The sequence below is a fragment of the Chanos chanos genome, chromosome 2 (assembly GCF_902362185.1).
Source record: "Chanos chanos chromosome 2, fChaCha1.1, whole genome shotgun sequence".
Taxonomy (NCBI): Eukaryota; Metazoa; Chordata; class Actinopteri; order Gonorynchiformes; family Chanidae; genus Chanos; species Chanos chanos.
In genome coordinates this window covers 2,134,293-2,149,025 of record NC_044496.1, presented here as the reverse complement: position 1 = coordinate 2,149,025, position 14,733 = coordinate 2,134,293, and the positions used below count along the sequence as shown (strand labels likewise).

General features: G+C 46.6%; 1 protein-coding gene across 1 annotated transcript in view; it reads left to right on the top strand.

Moving 5' to 3' along the window:
• hcn4 (hyperpolarization activated cyclic nucleotide-gated potassium channel 4) overlaps positions 1 to 8,609 on the top strand; it is a 53,399-nt gene extending 44,790 nt beyond the window's left edge. The window contains exons 7-8 of the mRNA XM_030764910.1: positions 3,663 to 3,827; positions 6,949 to 8,609. Coding sequence (XP_030620770.1) covers positions 3,663 to 3,827; positions 6,949 to 8,609 — 1,826 coding nt within the window. The remainder of the gene's footprint in view (positions 1 to 3,662; positions 3,828 to 6,948) is intronic.
• The last annotated feature ends 6,124 nt before the right edge of the window (positions 8,610 to 14,733 follow it).

Genomic DNA, 14,733 nt, shown 5'->3' with positions numbered 1-14,733 from the left:
AGTGACAACGAGCGAGAGAGAGAAAGAGAGAGAGACAAAAAAAAAAGGAAAGATTGAATGCGTCCCCTCAAATCTGTCCTGTCATCTGGTGTCTTCGCTCTGTTGACTGAGCTGCCCAAGGCTGTCAGACTCTAAACACAGTGATGTTCATCTCCAGCCTATTAAACTCAGAGCTGGGAACCTTCCCTTCCTGCAGGCCGAGGGTCTGAGTGTGTTTTGGGCTAAGGTTAACACACAGCTGCCAAGCGGCTGCGCTGGGCAAGCCAACTCGAGGGTATGTGTCCGAGGAAGTCTCCCAGTCCCTTTTACAGTTTTCATCTTCATTTTTTTCCCTGAATAACACGGGTTATCTGAGGAGGCCCCTGCCTGAGACAAGAACCTTTTTTTTCATAAGAACTCCAGTTTTGGAAAAGTGACTTTGTTGTCTCTGCATCTCTTAGAAATTCGCGGAGCCTCATCTGTACTGCACCAAGGCCGTGCTGTGTGTCTGTGAAAAAAAAAAAAAAAATGAACATGAACAGTACCAAACACACCAGACCAATGGTGGCAGCCCAACCATTTAATGTAAACACATCCAGCTAGTTTAAGACTATACTGTTGTGTTGTAAACAGAAACCTTGACTAAAAGGTTCAGTTATGCTCATTTTCAGCAATAGATCAGATACTGAAATGCTTCTTTTCCGTTTCCAAAAGTCAAGTCCGTCGTGTAGCTTATGACAGTATTATAGGAGCGTTCTGATTGGACGTTGAAATATCAAATTACCAGTGAACATTTTTCATACAGCGGTTGTGCTCCAGCTCTTGCTCCAGCAGCGAGTTTTCCCAATGTAAATATGTGGGAGAAGCCGGGGCGGCGTGTCAGGGAGAATCAGGCTTCATCGCGCGGATGCTTAAAAAGGTTAGTGTGCGTGTCGGTTCAGACCGCGGAAGGTTCCGGGCGGCGACGGAGATGAGATCTGACAGAGGAGCTCAGAGCACAGGTGAGGTGGGCGAGGGAGCGACAACGCACCACAGACACCTCCCCACGGGGGTGCACAACATAACCGAATGCCAAACAGCATTCGGCCCGACGCAACGTCAACTGATCCGCAGTCCCGCCGATACCGAAAACCCCGCGTCTACCGGGTCTGTTTAACCCAGTGTCAAACCCGCAGTAGAAACGATGTCGTCCGACTCCCCATTGGCCTTGATTTAGTGTCCTGTCATTTAAGCATAACCCGTACAGATGACACACGCCACAGTCACGGTTTTTCAGCGTAATTCCCAAAAAGAAAAGAAAAGAAGAAAAAAAAAAAAAAAAACCTATGAAAAAACACAGAGCAATGAGAGATAAGATGGCAGTGAACAACCTCGGAATGCTTTCAGGATCCGAAAATGTAAGCCTCTTTAGTGATTTCATGCTTTTTCTTTTTTTCTGAACTATTCTCATGAGTCACTGCCTTGAGTGAGCTAGAAATACAGATCAGACTATTCATACGTAATCTTTATGTAGCACTAAGAGAAGTTTTTGCCGCTAAGCAGGCGAGAGAGGAGGTCACGGTGACTTTGGCAGACGCGACTGAATACATTTAGCATCAACACCCCTCTCCTGCTTCAGGGAACGTATTCAGACAAAATTAACGGAAAGTCATCAATAATTCATTTTGTTTAAAGTACATCCAGTTTGTCCCTGCTTAACAACTGGCCACACTTTAAATGTATAATTAAATTATGTAATCTCAACTTTAGTGCAAAACGCAGCAATCGATGATGGTAAATGCTGACAGCTAACGAGCAGTGGTGGTGGTGGTGGTGGTGGTGGGGGGGGGGGGGGGGGGCTCGTCAGTGTTAACATGAATATTTCTGAAACATTCTTTCAAATAATACATACAAATATTTTGCACTTAACATTCCTACAGCATTACGCAAGCACTGCAGCCTTTCGGGGAACCTTGTAGGAGAAAAAAAAAACAGACTGAATTTTGTCTCTTGAATATTCACCTGTTAAACAATACTAACCAACATTCTGGGACCTTTCCCAGACGTTGGAATGTCTAATTAAGATCCACGGCATTAAAAAAAATGGGTGCCTTGTGAATACCTTCCACATTTAGCAGTTTACAGCGATTTCGCAGGGAGTACAATGGGATGTCAAATGTAAAAAATAAAATGTGTGTTGTTCCTGAGCGCTCTGCTCACAGACCTTAACTCAGTGTTTTATATTTAGCTCCTGATCCAGAGCCGTGTGTTTCGGCGTGGAGCGTTAATTGTGTGTTGTTGTGAGCGAAGTTGGGTGCGCTCAGGAGCAGGCGGGGCACCGCGGTGGCGTGAGATCGGGAACACCGGTGCTGCGCGTCGGGGTTTTCACGTCACTCGAGCTCGAAGAGCGAGCGGTTAAGGCCGACAGGCTCGGTGCAGCTCAGAGTCTCATCTCTGCAGCTCTGGCTTCAGCCCACACAGTCACACAGGCCAAGAGGATTTAAAACAGCCAGAGCAGTCCTCTCCAGAAGGGATTACCCACAGCAAGGGTGCAGGGATGTGACCCCCACCCCCACCCCCACCCCCACTCCAGCTCTAGCTCCAGTCCCCCCCGAAATACAGAGGAGACACGAGGGGGGCTGAGCCAGCAGCACAAACACACAGAGAGAGATGCTTCCCACCCCAGAGAGATCACACACACACACACACACACACACAGTCAGCCTGAGTCATACATACAGAACACACACACTCACAAAAACACACATGCGAGTTTTGTCAGACAACTCTGGCTGTTGTTCGAAGCTTGAGAGTGCTGTGTGTTTGTGTGTGATTGTCTTGGCCTGGAAAACACAGAGAGAGAGAGAGAGAGAGTGTGTGTGTGTGTGTGGGAATAGGCAGTGATAGCTACATGCAGGTACACAGTGAGTCGACAGAAGCACTTCCAAAGCCCTCGGAGGCCGGTGGAGAGGACCCGTGAGGCCGCCGCCAACACGCCGCTCCAGAACTTCCCCGGCTCTGTGGCCCGGCTGTAAATGGAACATAATTCTCCTGATCTGCCATGACAGATGAGCTCCTGCCGGCCCCCTAAGCTTTAAAATGGCATTAAGTGCTTCAGCTGTGGATTACAGAAAATTCATGTTTTTAATGCGAAAAACACTAAAAAAAAAAATGGAAAGAAAAACAGTGGTTTGTTTGTTAGAAAGTTCACATTTTCTCTTCTTCTTGGTTTTTTTTTTTTTTTTTGCTTTTTTTGAACATATGCAGAGGACAGGACATGTGTCATGTAAAGTGGAATTCTTTAGAGAAACCAGGAAACTCTAATCTTGTTGAAAAAAAAAGTGTTTCTGGAAATATTATATTTCGTAAACTTATTTTGCTGTGCTGGGAAAGATTTTGGTACTTTACTGTTACCACATTATAATTCCATAACTCTTCGGTAAACTACGTTTTCGCAAAATCGATCCTACATCTGAATTCATACATAACTGTATGACGTGGTAAAGGATTAACATCCAAGCTGACGGTGGCACTTCATTTGAGATAAGTGTTTTGACCTTTGTAATAAGTTGTAATAAGTGAACTGCCCGATCACGCCTCTGTCTGTGTGATGAACTGGACAGGCGCGCCGCTGAAAGAGGAGTCTACGGAGGAGTCCAATGTCCTGTTCTCTCTCTCTCTCTCTCTCTTTCGGCTTTCTGCAGAGATCTGTTTGCTGACCCGCGGGAGACGGACGGCTAGCGTGCGAGCGGACACGTACTGTCGCCTCTACTCGCTCTCCGTGGACAACTTTAACGAGGTCCTGGAGGAGTACCCCATGATGAGAAGGGCTTTTGAAACCGTGGCTGTGGACCGCCTCGACCGCATAGGTAAGAGTTACGAAAACTGGTCCCAGGTTAGATGGAGAATTCGTGCTGGGGCAGCTGAATCCCCAGACAGAGGGGCCGTGGCAGCAGGGGAAATGTCACATTTATACCAGAGAGCCCCAGAAAGTAACATGGGAAAGTGATGAGTCAGAGGAGGTGAAGGAGGGGATGACAAGGACAGGAGAGCATGTGAGAGGAGCAGAGATGAAAAAGTGAGGACAGTGGTTGGACGTGACCTGCTTTGGGCGAGTGAAACCACCAAAGTGAGACTTTACCTCAGATATCCCCAACCCCACCCCTAGTGAAATACACATCTGTTATAAAAGGGCAAGGCAGAGCAGGATCTCTTTTCTCTCTCTCTCTCTCTCTCTCTCTCTCACACACACACACACACACACACACTTTTTTAGTGGTTTGTGCAGCCAAATAAACCCTGGGCTGTTTAGAGTCAATGTCAGACAGCAAGACAGCTAATCTTATCTTTGGAAAGTAAGAGCTAATAATGAATTATTTCTTTGGATATTTTAGAGGATGAAATATAAATGAAAATAAACGTTTTCAGTCAGTTAATGGTAGGCTCTAAAATTTAATAGCAGAGACTAGTACAATTTACAGCTTACATCCTTACATCCTTAACTGGTAAAGGACTCATCCCCCTTTTTCATTCAGCAGACCACTCAACCCCACTGTAAACACTATCCATTACTCAACCTCTCAGTAAACGCTAACCGCCACTCAGCCCCACTGTAAACACTATCCATTACTCAACCTCTCAGTAAACGCTAACCGCCACTCAACCCCACTGTAAACACTATCCATTACTCAACCTCTCAGTAAACGCTAACCGCCACTCAACCCCACTGTAAACACTATCCATTACTCAACCACTCAGTAAACGCTAACCGCCACTCAACCCCACTGTAAACACTATCCATTACTCAACCTCTCAGTAAACGCTAACCGCCACTCAACCCCACTGTAAACACTATCCATTACTCAACCACTCAGTAAACCCTAACCGCCACTCAACCCCACTGTAAACACTATCCATTACTCAACCTCTCAGTAAACGCTAACCGCCACTCAACCCCACGGTAAACACTATCCATGAACACTGACTAAACCTCACAGTAATGATTACTCAACTCTGCAATAATTATTACTTTTCACTCAACTCCACAATAAACATCACACAACTCAACCCCACAGTAAACATTACACAACTCAACCCTACAGAAAACGTAACACAACTCAGCCCCAGAATAAACATTACTTACCACTCAACCCCTCAACAATCATCACTCACTACTCCACTCCAGGATAACAATTACACAACTCAGCCCTACAATAAATATTACTCAACACTCAACTTTACAGTTAATAGTATAATCTACTCAAGCATGCTAGCAAGAGCGGAGAAAACAATCCAACCCTGTCTGAGTCATCTGAGACAGGTCTGAGAGAGGGAGAGAGACCCAAGGAACAAGGTGAGCTGCTTCAGGGAAAAATCTACTCTGTGAAGGTTTCTGTTCTCGGGGACAGAGAGGGTTCGTGGGGCGTGTGGTCTTTGAGTGTCTGGAGATGATGAGCTACAGAGTGCACCCCTCCCCCATCACTGGCCCTCATTGGCCCTCATTGCTTTGAATGTATAAATAATATCGTTAACCTATCTCTGGGTATCTCTCACATAATGGATTCATTCACCGACCGTGGCTCCACTAATTAATTAGTGCTTTAATGGAGCCTGGGCTATCTGATCATGTGTGGGGTTAGTACAGGTCAGTCAGAGGCTCACAGCACTGCTCTCTTTCATCACCACTTCTCATATCAGACACACACAGGATCATCTAGGACCTCTTCTCTCATAGAGGGGCTGAAGAACCAATTCAGATGCCTGGGCAAAGTATAATGTTAAAAAAAAAGAAATATGTTCGTGCTTCATTACTAACACATTGTCGTTCATCATGTTTTTTTTTTTTTTTTTTACATTTTCTTAAGCTGTTGTGTCAATTTCTTGTTTCATTTTATGACAATGTTGAAAAAAACCCATATCTGATGTAAACATACTGTGAGGATGCTAGAGACAGTTGTTTACGTCTTACATTGCGAACAAACAGTGTTCTGTATAATTGCGTAATTTTATGTTTTGTTTCGGCAGTTGGTCTGCTCTGTGTATTTTGGTAAACATTATAAACATAATGTTGTTTTGATCCTCTGGTACATCTACTTTGACAATTCAGCAGCGCAGTTCGTTTCAGGTCCTGGACTGACAATATGAGTCATATTCCCAAAGAGGATGAAAGAAAGAGATGAATGTACCGGTCCTTTGAGGGCAAACTTCAGTTTCAAACATTTTCAAACTGACACAGCTAGGACATTTTTGACCTGCCACTTATGCTGGTAGAGTATGTTATTCCTTAGTAGGGCTGGTACAAACATTGATCAGAATATTGATTAAATCAAATCAAAAAATTGATTGATTCACCATCGTAAGCTATTTTTTCACCCTCTGATTTGATAGGATGCCTTCCCTCCCAATGGATTTCCTTTCCAGTAAGAGAGATATCCACAAGCCACATGCGTTTGTCTAACCTCGCTGTCTCCTCCTGGTATCAGCAACAGTGTTGAGTTTCAGCCGTTGTTTGTTCTCCGTTTCTCTCCCTCTTATCTGGAGCTCCACAGTAAGATCTAGTCAAATCCGGGCGGCTTGCCTGCCGGGCTATCAGACACCCCCCATCCCACCTCTCTGAGCTATTTCCATTTGCCCCCCCCCCCCACAGATCTCAGCCTTTGGTCGTTTTAAGAGCCGTCCTTGCCATTCCCGTGGTGTGGATTGGAACATGCAGAATACAAGGGGGGGGGGGGGGGGGGGGGGGGTAATCAAAGAGGTGTCTGGGAAGTCACCTGATCAGAGGCTCTTTAATATTCAACATGTAGCCGCAGGGCAAACAAACACCGTCCTTTGTTTTTAGCTGTCAGGAAACCACAGTGGTAAAGTAGCTCTTATTACTGGTAGGGTGCAGTGCAGTGTGACAGTGCAGATCCATCCACTAATTCTTCTTTTCTTTTCTTTTCTTTTTTTTTCTTTTTTTTTTTTTTTCTTGGTCTCTGTTTGATCCATTAGGGAAGAAGAACTCCATCCTTCAGCACAAAGTCCAACACGACCTCAGCTCGGGTGTCCTGAACTACCAGGAGAACGAGATAATCCAGCAGATCGTGCAGCACGACAGAGACATGGCTCACTGCGCCAAGTTCATGCAGAACAGCCCGCCGCCTGCTCCGCCCTCGCCTCCGCCCGTGATCTGGGCCCCTCTCATCCAAGCGCCCCTGCAAGCCGCCGCTGCCACCACCTCCGTCGCCATCGCCCTCACGCACCACCCGCATCTCCCCGCCACCCTGTTCCGCCCCCCCGTCTCCGTTCTAGGCTCCATGAAGGAGCCTTCCGGTCGACTGAAGAGGTTTAACTCGGTCCGGCACGCCTCCGCCGGCCCGGAGTCCGCAGCAGACTCCCCCTCCAGTACGCCTCCGAAGCCGCAGTCGGGCACGGACACTCCCGTACTCGCCTCCTTTAGGGCTCTCCATATGACGGGCGGCGCTGGTTTCGGTGGCCAGCAGGCCTCCGGCGGCACCCAGCCCGGACCGAGCTCCGGCTCCGCTCAGTTTCCCTTCGGACCGCTTTCCTCGTCGGGCTCGCTGTCTTCCAGCACGGCGCAGCTCCACCCTCAGCCTCAGCAGAAACAGCCCATCCCACCAAGCACTCCTCCGCTCTCAGGCCTGCTTCAGCAGGGAGTGACGGTTGGAGCAGCTAGTGGAGCCGTTGGGGGAGTGATGGGAGCCGGAGCGAGTGCAGTAGGAGGTTCGTCAGGTGGGCCGACAGGTGGGTCTTCGTTGGGCGGAGTTGGTGGTGCAGTAGGTGGAGCATCATCATGCGGGATCATGGGTGCCTCTTCCTCCTCCAACACCAGCTCTTTGCCTGCGAGCTCGGCCGTCCATGGCTCCACCCAGCCGCTCCAGGGGCAGCCACCTCTGCGGCCCTCCCAGATGGGCTCGGTGCAGCAGTTAGCGGGCGGGGTTCGGACTTCCAGCGGGCTGAACCTCTTCCACACACCTCCACCTGGCTCCCCGTCCTCTAGCCGGAGCCAGGTATCTCAGCCAGTTGAGAGTTCTCCATCAGCGCACAGTCACCCCGGCTCGGCCAATCTGCAGTCTGGTTTCCTCCCGCAGTTGTCCCTGGAAAGGTCCGCATTGGCTTCCCTGGCCCAGTACGGTTCGGGCAACGCTTCTCCCTGCTACACTCCTCTAGCGTCCAGTCCAGCTGTCCAAAGCCCCGTCATAGGAAGGACTTTCCACTACAGCGACCCTTCCAGCGTCACTGGCTCCCACAGTTCTCTTCTAATGCCCCAAACCTCCTTCCCTGGCCAGTCGCACGGCCTCCCCGCAGCCGGGACCGAGTCTCCGCTGAGCCGGTTCTCCGAAGATATAAAACTTCTGTCTGGCTCTCACCCGGTGCTGGCTGGGGAGGTGGCCCAAGCCATGGGCCAAACGTCGCCGCGTTCCTCCGTGGAGTTAGGCTTATGCTTCTCTCCGTTCTCGTCTCCGACAGCGACGCCCAAGCCCTGCAGCTCGGTGCTCGGGCATATGCCTACCCCCGTAAAATTATCGCAGGGGTCACTACACCAGACTCACACCACAGGGACGTCCACCGCGCTCCCAACACGGAGAGACTCTGATGCCCATCCGTCAGAACTAGAACCCCTCTGTTCCAAACTCCCGTCCAATTTGTGAGGTTTGATCACACCCTCCCATGCCCAGCCCCCGCCCCCCATCCCGGGACTCTTACTGAAAAATAACAATCTTTCTGTGCAATGGTTTCATTTTATGTTTAGTTTTCCTCTCTAGACTACACTGTGTTTTAATCTTAATTATTTTAAATATCTAAATATTACTGTGATTTAAAAGATAAGGTTTAACCAGGTAAGATAGAGATTAGATTACTCTTTTTTTGTTTGTTTGTTTGTTTTGCTTTGTCATTCTCTCTCTTTTTTACTCATATATGTGAAAATATATATTTAGACGTATGTTAATCAATCAATAGGAGGGTGTGAAATGGTATAACAAAATGCTCTAGAAAAATTCATTTAATTGTTTATTTTGAACTATGCCAAATGTATGGAGAGGGACTTCGTTCACTGGCTGAAATGAAAATGACTTCTTTGCAGGCATGTACACACTGAAGCCTGCATACAAAAACTCTTTTGTGTGTGTGTGTGTGTGTGTGTGAGAGAGAGAGAGAGAGAGAGAGAGAGTTAAGAGAACTCTTCGAAAGCCTCTGAAGAATCCAAATCTTTTATCTACCCACCCCATGCAGGATCACATATTGTTGATCCTTATATGTATCTATTAAATTGTATTTATTCATTTACTGTATATGTTTTGCAAAAACCTTTCAAGGTGGAGATAAGAATTTAGCAAACCAAAAAGAAACCACTCTTGAGTTATGAGCCTGCCTCCTCTTGGCCTAAATGTGCTTTTTTTTGTTTTGTTTTGTTTTGATCTGTTTTGTTCTTTTAACTGCGGTATTTTTGTAAAAGTGAAGGACACAAAGTAGGCCTCAGATTCAGTGACTTAACGGTGAAGCGTCGGGAACAAAAAAAAAAGTTTGTTTAGCAAATTCACTTTTTGTCTTCCAAATTCATCCACCAGTTTTTAGACGCAAGAGACATTTTCAGCCATGTAACCTATCCAGTTTCTGCATAACCCTTCTGTGTGTGTGTGTATGTGTATGTGTGTGTGTGTGTGTGTGTGTGTGTGCGCATGTGCACCCCAAAGTGTGTAGCTTCGCTGAAGTGACTCAATGCAAGCAGCAATCTTGTATGCTTACCCTTACGCACATACACACACAAACACACATACACACGCACACAAACATAATCTCTCACTGCGGTCGAATGAAGAGTTTTAACAGTGAGATAGAGGTAAAGCCATGAGGTGGTATTGGGCAGTCAGAGTGGGCAGAGAGAACTCAGGAGAGATTAGCATTCATCCCACAGCCCATCTCAGGCAGTGACACTTCATCTACCGTTTCTGTTGTGCTGCTTTACCCCATGCTTTCAGTCAGGTCCTCTGATGACAGTGCAGAGTTAAATGTAATGCGATGTGATGGTGATGGTGAATTACCATGAATGTAAGAGCACAGACTGTTTTAACACAGTTTTCTTTCTTTCTTTTTTTCTTTTTTTTTTTTTGAGGAGAAGTAGCAGCACAAGAAACTGTAACCTTCAGACTGAGACATGACAGGGATAAACCCAGCAAACATGTTCACACACACACACACACACACACAGACACACACACCTCATGCCTACACTCTCACACATACATATACAAACACACACACACCCACATACACCCACACACACACCCCCACATGCACACACCTCATGCCTACACTCCCACATATACATACACCTACAGACACACAAACAAACACACACAGACACGACTGATGGTTGGGAGAAGAACATACTCTTCGGCTGGACAGCTGAGTCCTCCTCTGCTGCACAGTCCCCTAATTTAACGAGACAGTCCATCTCACCTTTCTCCTGACCCCTGACCTCTGCACACCGGCGTCTGCTTGTAAACAGAGCTGCACAATGGCCACAATCCCCTTTCATCAGCACCACACAGGAAAACTCAGAGATTCACAGCTATAAACTACTGTAAATCTCTGCTGTGCACGTTTATCTATCTATCTATTTATTTATTTATTTTTAGCATTGGAATTGCACAACTAAACAGACAAACGGTAACATGCGAGAAGGTATACTTTGTAATGGTATTCTCTCTGAGCTGTGAAGAGCCAGTCAGCACTTGATCTGTTTTTTGAAATTGAATATTAGAATTGAATCAGCTCTGTTTAAAGGAAATACAGTGGAGGATGGTTTAATGAGGAGGATCACGGTCTTTGGGTATATTCAGAGATAACAGTTTTCTTATCCGTGCCCCTTACACAGACGTGTTCACTTCAGCCACACACTGATTTCACATGTGGGTTTCTGACATGAATAGAGTGCTTTGTTTATCTTAACACACATTGAATTGTTTTTTCCTTCGCTATAATTGCCTCCTCTTCTCCCCTTTTGTTTTTACCGAACGGCGGGTCGTCCATGTCGACAGCTTACTAAAGACCTTTTAAATATTTATTCCCTTTCGGCGTGTGTGTTTGTGTGTGTCTCACCTGCCTGAGCTCCTTATCTCACACACACACACACACACACACACACACAGCTGTCTGACAGGGCTGAGAGACAGAGGGAGTGTGTGTGAGCGCTGAGAGAAGGCACGACAGTGGAAGTTAAACACAGATGTACTGCATCAGTTCATCGTACGTCTGATCACATGACTGTCTCATAGTATATTTCCCTCATCGTTCTCAAGCAAGTAATAACAACACACACACACACACACACACCAGCTATAGCACACTCTTATAATTCCCTCCCGGGTTGTCAGACTGAACCCAGACAAGTTTAGAAGTTGCAAAACGCCACAACTTTTGAGAGCGGGGAAGCTGGAGTTGTCGCAACGGGTTGAAGCAACACGATAGAGGCACTAATGCCAAGAGACACTGATGTATTGAGAGAGTGATGAAGGGAAACAGACAGGTAGACAGGCCCCCTGCAGGGTTCCCAACCTGACAGGAAGTTTGTCATGTGGGGGGGAGGGTGTTGAAGTCAACTTGTCAGAGGTCTGCGATTGTTTGTGAGCGCAACCGGAAGGTTCCGAAGGGCAAGTATCGATTGAGGTATTGGACGCTGCTTTCGACCTTGGTGGCTGCCAGAAGCTTTTTAGCTGCGCTACTGAAAGAGCATGGGCTATGGATCGTGGAGTCAATGGCTCGGATTGGGTCTTATTTGGAGAGGTCTCGAGAAAGGGCCAAAGACTCCTTGGGAAAGACAGACAGAGAGATGTGTGGAGGCTCATTGATCCGCCACTCTGAGTTACCTGATTTGAGGACTTGACCGTTCTGTAAGATGTGGTGTGTGGTTTGTCAGCAAATGCAGTGGAGCAGCTGTCAGGCAGGGGCATCGTCATTTGGTCAAAACTAAATATGTCTCACTGGAGTACCTGTGCTTCCTAGAGGTCATGGAGTTATCCATTTAGATATATTTGCTCCCAGTCCCGTTGTCTATGACAGGCAGCAGTGCGCTGCATTGAAATATGTTGTGTGTGTATGTAAATGCAGTGACAGTTGTGAGACAATGTGTTCAGGCTTTGTGACAGCTGAGAAAAAACATTGTGAACAATGAGCATGTGTTTATGGAATTATTGATGGAACTGGCAACAGTGACGACTTGATTTCCAGAGTCAGATGCGAGATGGTGTTACAAGCATCAGTGCTGAGAGAGAGAGAGAGACAGAGAGAGAGAGAGAGAGAGAGAGAAAGAGAGAGAAAGAGAGAGAGAGAGAGAGAGAGAGAGAGAGAGAGAGAGAGAGACTAAAAAAATGGGAGTTGAATTTTTTTGTAGCGTGACATTCTGAATAAGCCACTCTGAAGAAGGTCACATTTTATCCATACTGTGTATATTGACTGCCTTCCGGCATTTTCCCTGCCTCGGGGGTGAGTGGCACCGGGCAGGCGTGCGGCAGGTTGTGGGTGAGTGGGTTTTGCTGAGGAGAGACAGCGTGAGACCCACGGGGGAAAGCGGTCCTGGAGCGGATCCACCTGGCGGACACGCGCACCTTTACCGATTTGTGGCGGTTTCTGTAACACAGCGCGTTCGATTCCATTTGGGACGTTCCCAATTTCGGCTCCTAATCTTGGTCTGGCTCTTCTGCTTTTGTGTGGCGTTCGTCAGCCGTGAACGCGGGGCCAGTGAAGCAGTGGTGCACGCAGTAATGAAATCAGCGGGTCCTGATTGAGGATTAGATTTCACAGCTACTGGCTCTCAGCGCTGCTGCTGAGAAAGGGGGCGGAGCCTGTGAAATGACTGACAGCCAGTCAGGCATCATTTATTCATAGCCCGAAATATGCTTTTAAGCCCCTGACTGGCGGAATCGCTCCCTTGTATAAACGCACGCAGTCATGTTTAGGAGGGGCACAAGAAAGCCCTTGCTGAGGAAAAAAAGGAACAGAGGGGCCAAGTTCCTAATGTTCTGGGATGTGACGCCTCTGACCCTAATTACAGCTGTTTACTGCCCGCTGACATCCGTGTAATGCTAATCCCAAAATCAGCCGGAGACGTGAGAGTAAGACCACGGTCCAACCCAAAACACACATGTGTCAGGTCCAACCCAGAACACGCGTGTGTCAGGTCCAACCCAAAACACGCGTGTGTCAGGTCCAACCCAAAACACGCGTGTGTGTCAGGTCCAACCCAAAACACACTTGTGTCAGGTCCAACCCAAAACACGCGTGTGTCAGGTTCACAGTCCACTGACACAGGACGACCGGAGAGAGATGACAGAGAGTGAAATATACTGCTGTGGTCTGCAAACAATAATAATAATAATAATAATAATAATAATAATGATAAAAACATTTTGATATGGCTGAAAAAAAAGAAAATCTGTTTCTTTATTGATAGATGAAAACATCCCCTTTGGTCATAAGATCTGATATTGTTCTGTGTCTGTGCAGATGCCTGAAGTTTGGGGACTGAACTGTTTAGTCAGAGGGTCAAAAACACACCTGGGTCAAACACGCAAACACACCTGACCCTGAGAGAGAAGGAGGACTCAGTATCCATTAAAAAAAGAAAAGAAAAGAGGAGAGAACATTTTGAAAGTGACTCCTGTCGATGTCTGTAAAGGCTTGGCTGGGTTCTGTGGGAGCTCCAGAGAAGGCTCCAATGCTGCTGTTTCGCCCAGCTCTGTTTCTCACAGACTGAATTACCCTTACAGTCATATGTTCACTGTTAATGTATTTTTATGTAAACAGCTTTATAATACGTGTGTGTGTGTGTGTGTGTATATATATATATATATATATATATATATATATATATATATATATATATATATTTCCATAAGATCTATTTATTTTTGTGTATTCATTTTAGAAGCTTTTTTGATGTGCTGACGACGGATTTGAGAAGCAATATTCACAAATCTGTTTCTGTGCAGAGAATCATGCCCCTGATTTGGGCTGAACAGTACTGTTAGCGTTAGCATCGGAAAAAAATCTCATGCCATAAGAGCAGGCTGACGGCGGGAATATCGTTAACCGTGTGATGGACATGCCTCTGTATCACTGTCTCTGAGACGAGAGGGGTTTTTTTTTTGTTTTTGTTTTTTTTTCTGTGCAGAGACGGCCGTGTCAGATCCACGACTCTCACGCTGAAGCGTCTGTATGGCAGAGGACAGAGGCTTTTGACTGCTTTGCCATCAGTCAGTTGATATCTGCTCATTTTTACTTTGTTTGTTTGTGAGTTTTGTTTGTTTGTTGGTTTGTTTGTTTGACATGAGAACCCGGAGACATAGCAATAAGTCCGATACAGAGCAGGGGAGGACGACCTCGGGCGTTTTCTGAGACTGCGGCGTGTGTGGCCGTTAGCCGTTAGCCGTTAGCCATCCGCGGCTGCACAACACTTCACTGACTGGAGAGATGCAAAAACGGAGCTGACGATAAGCACACAAACTGGACATTATTAAAACGTATGAAATAAAATATTATGAATTACGCATGTTGTTTTACTTTTTTTTGTTTCGTTTTGTTTTGTCTTTTTGTTATTTTTCATGTTGAGAGGATCCTGATTCACACACACAGGATGCATTTCACCTCCAGATGAAAAAGCTCCACTCTTCACAATCCTACACGCCTACTATCACACACACACACACACACATACACAAACGTACACACACACATACACACACACACACGCCAGGATACCTGTCACCTGCAGGA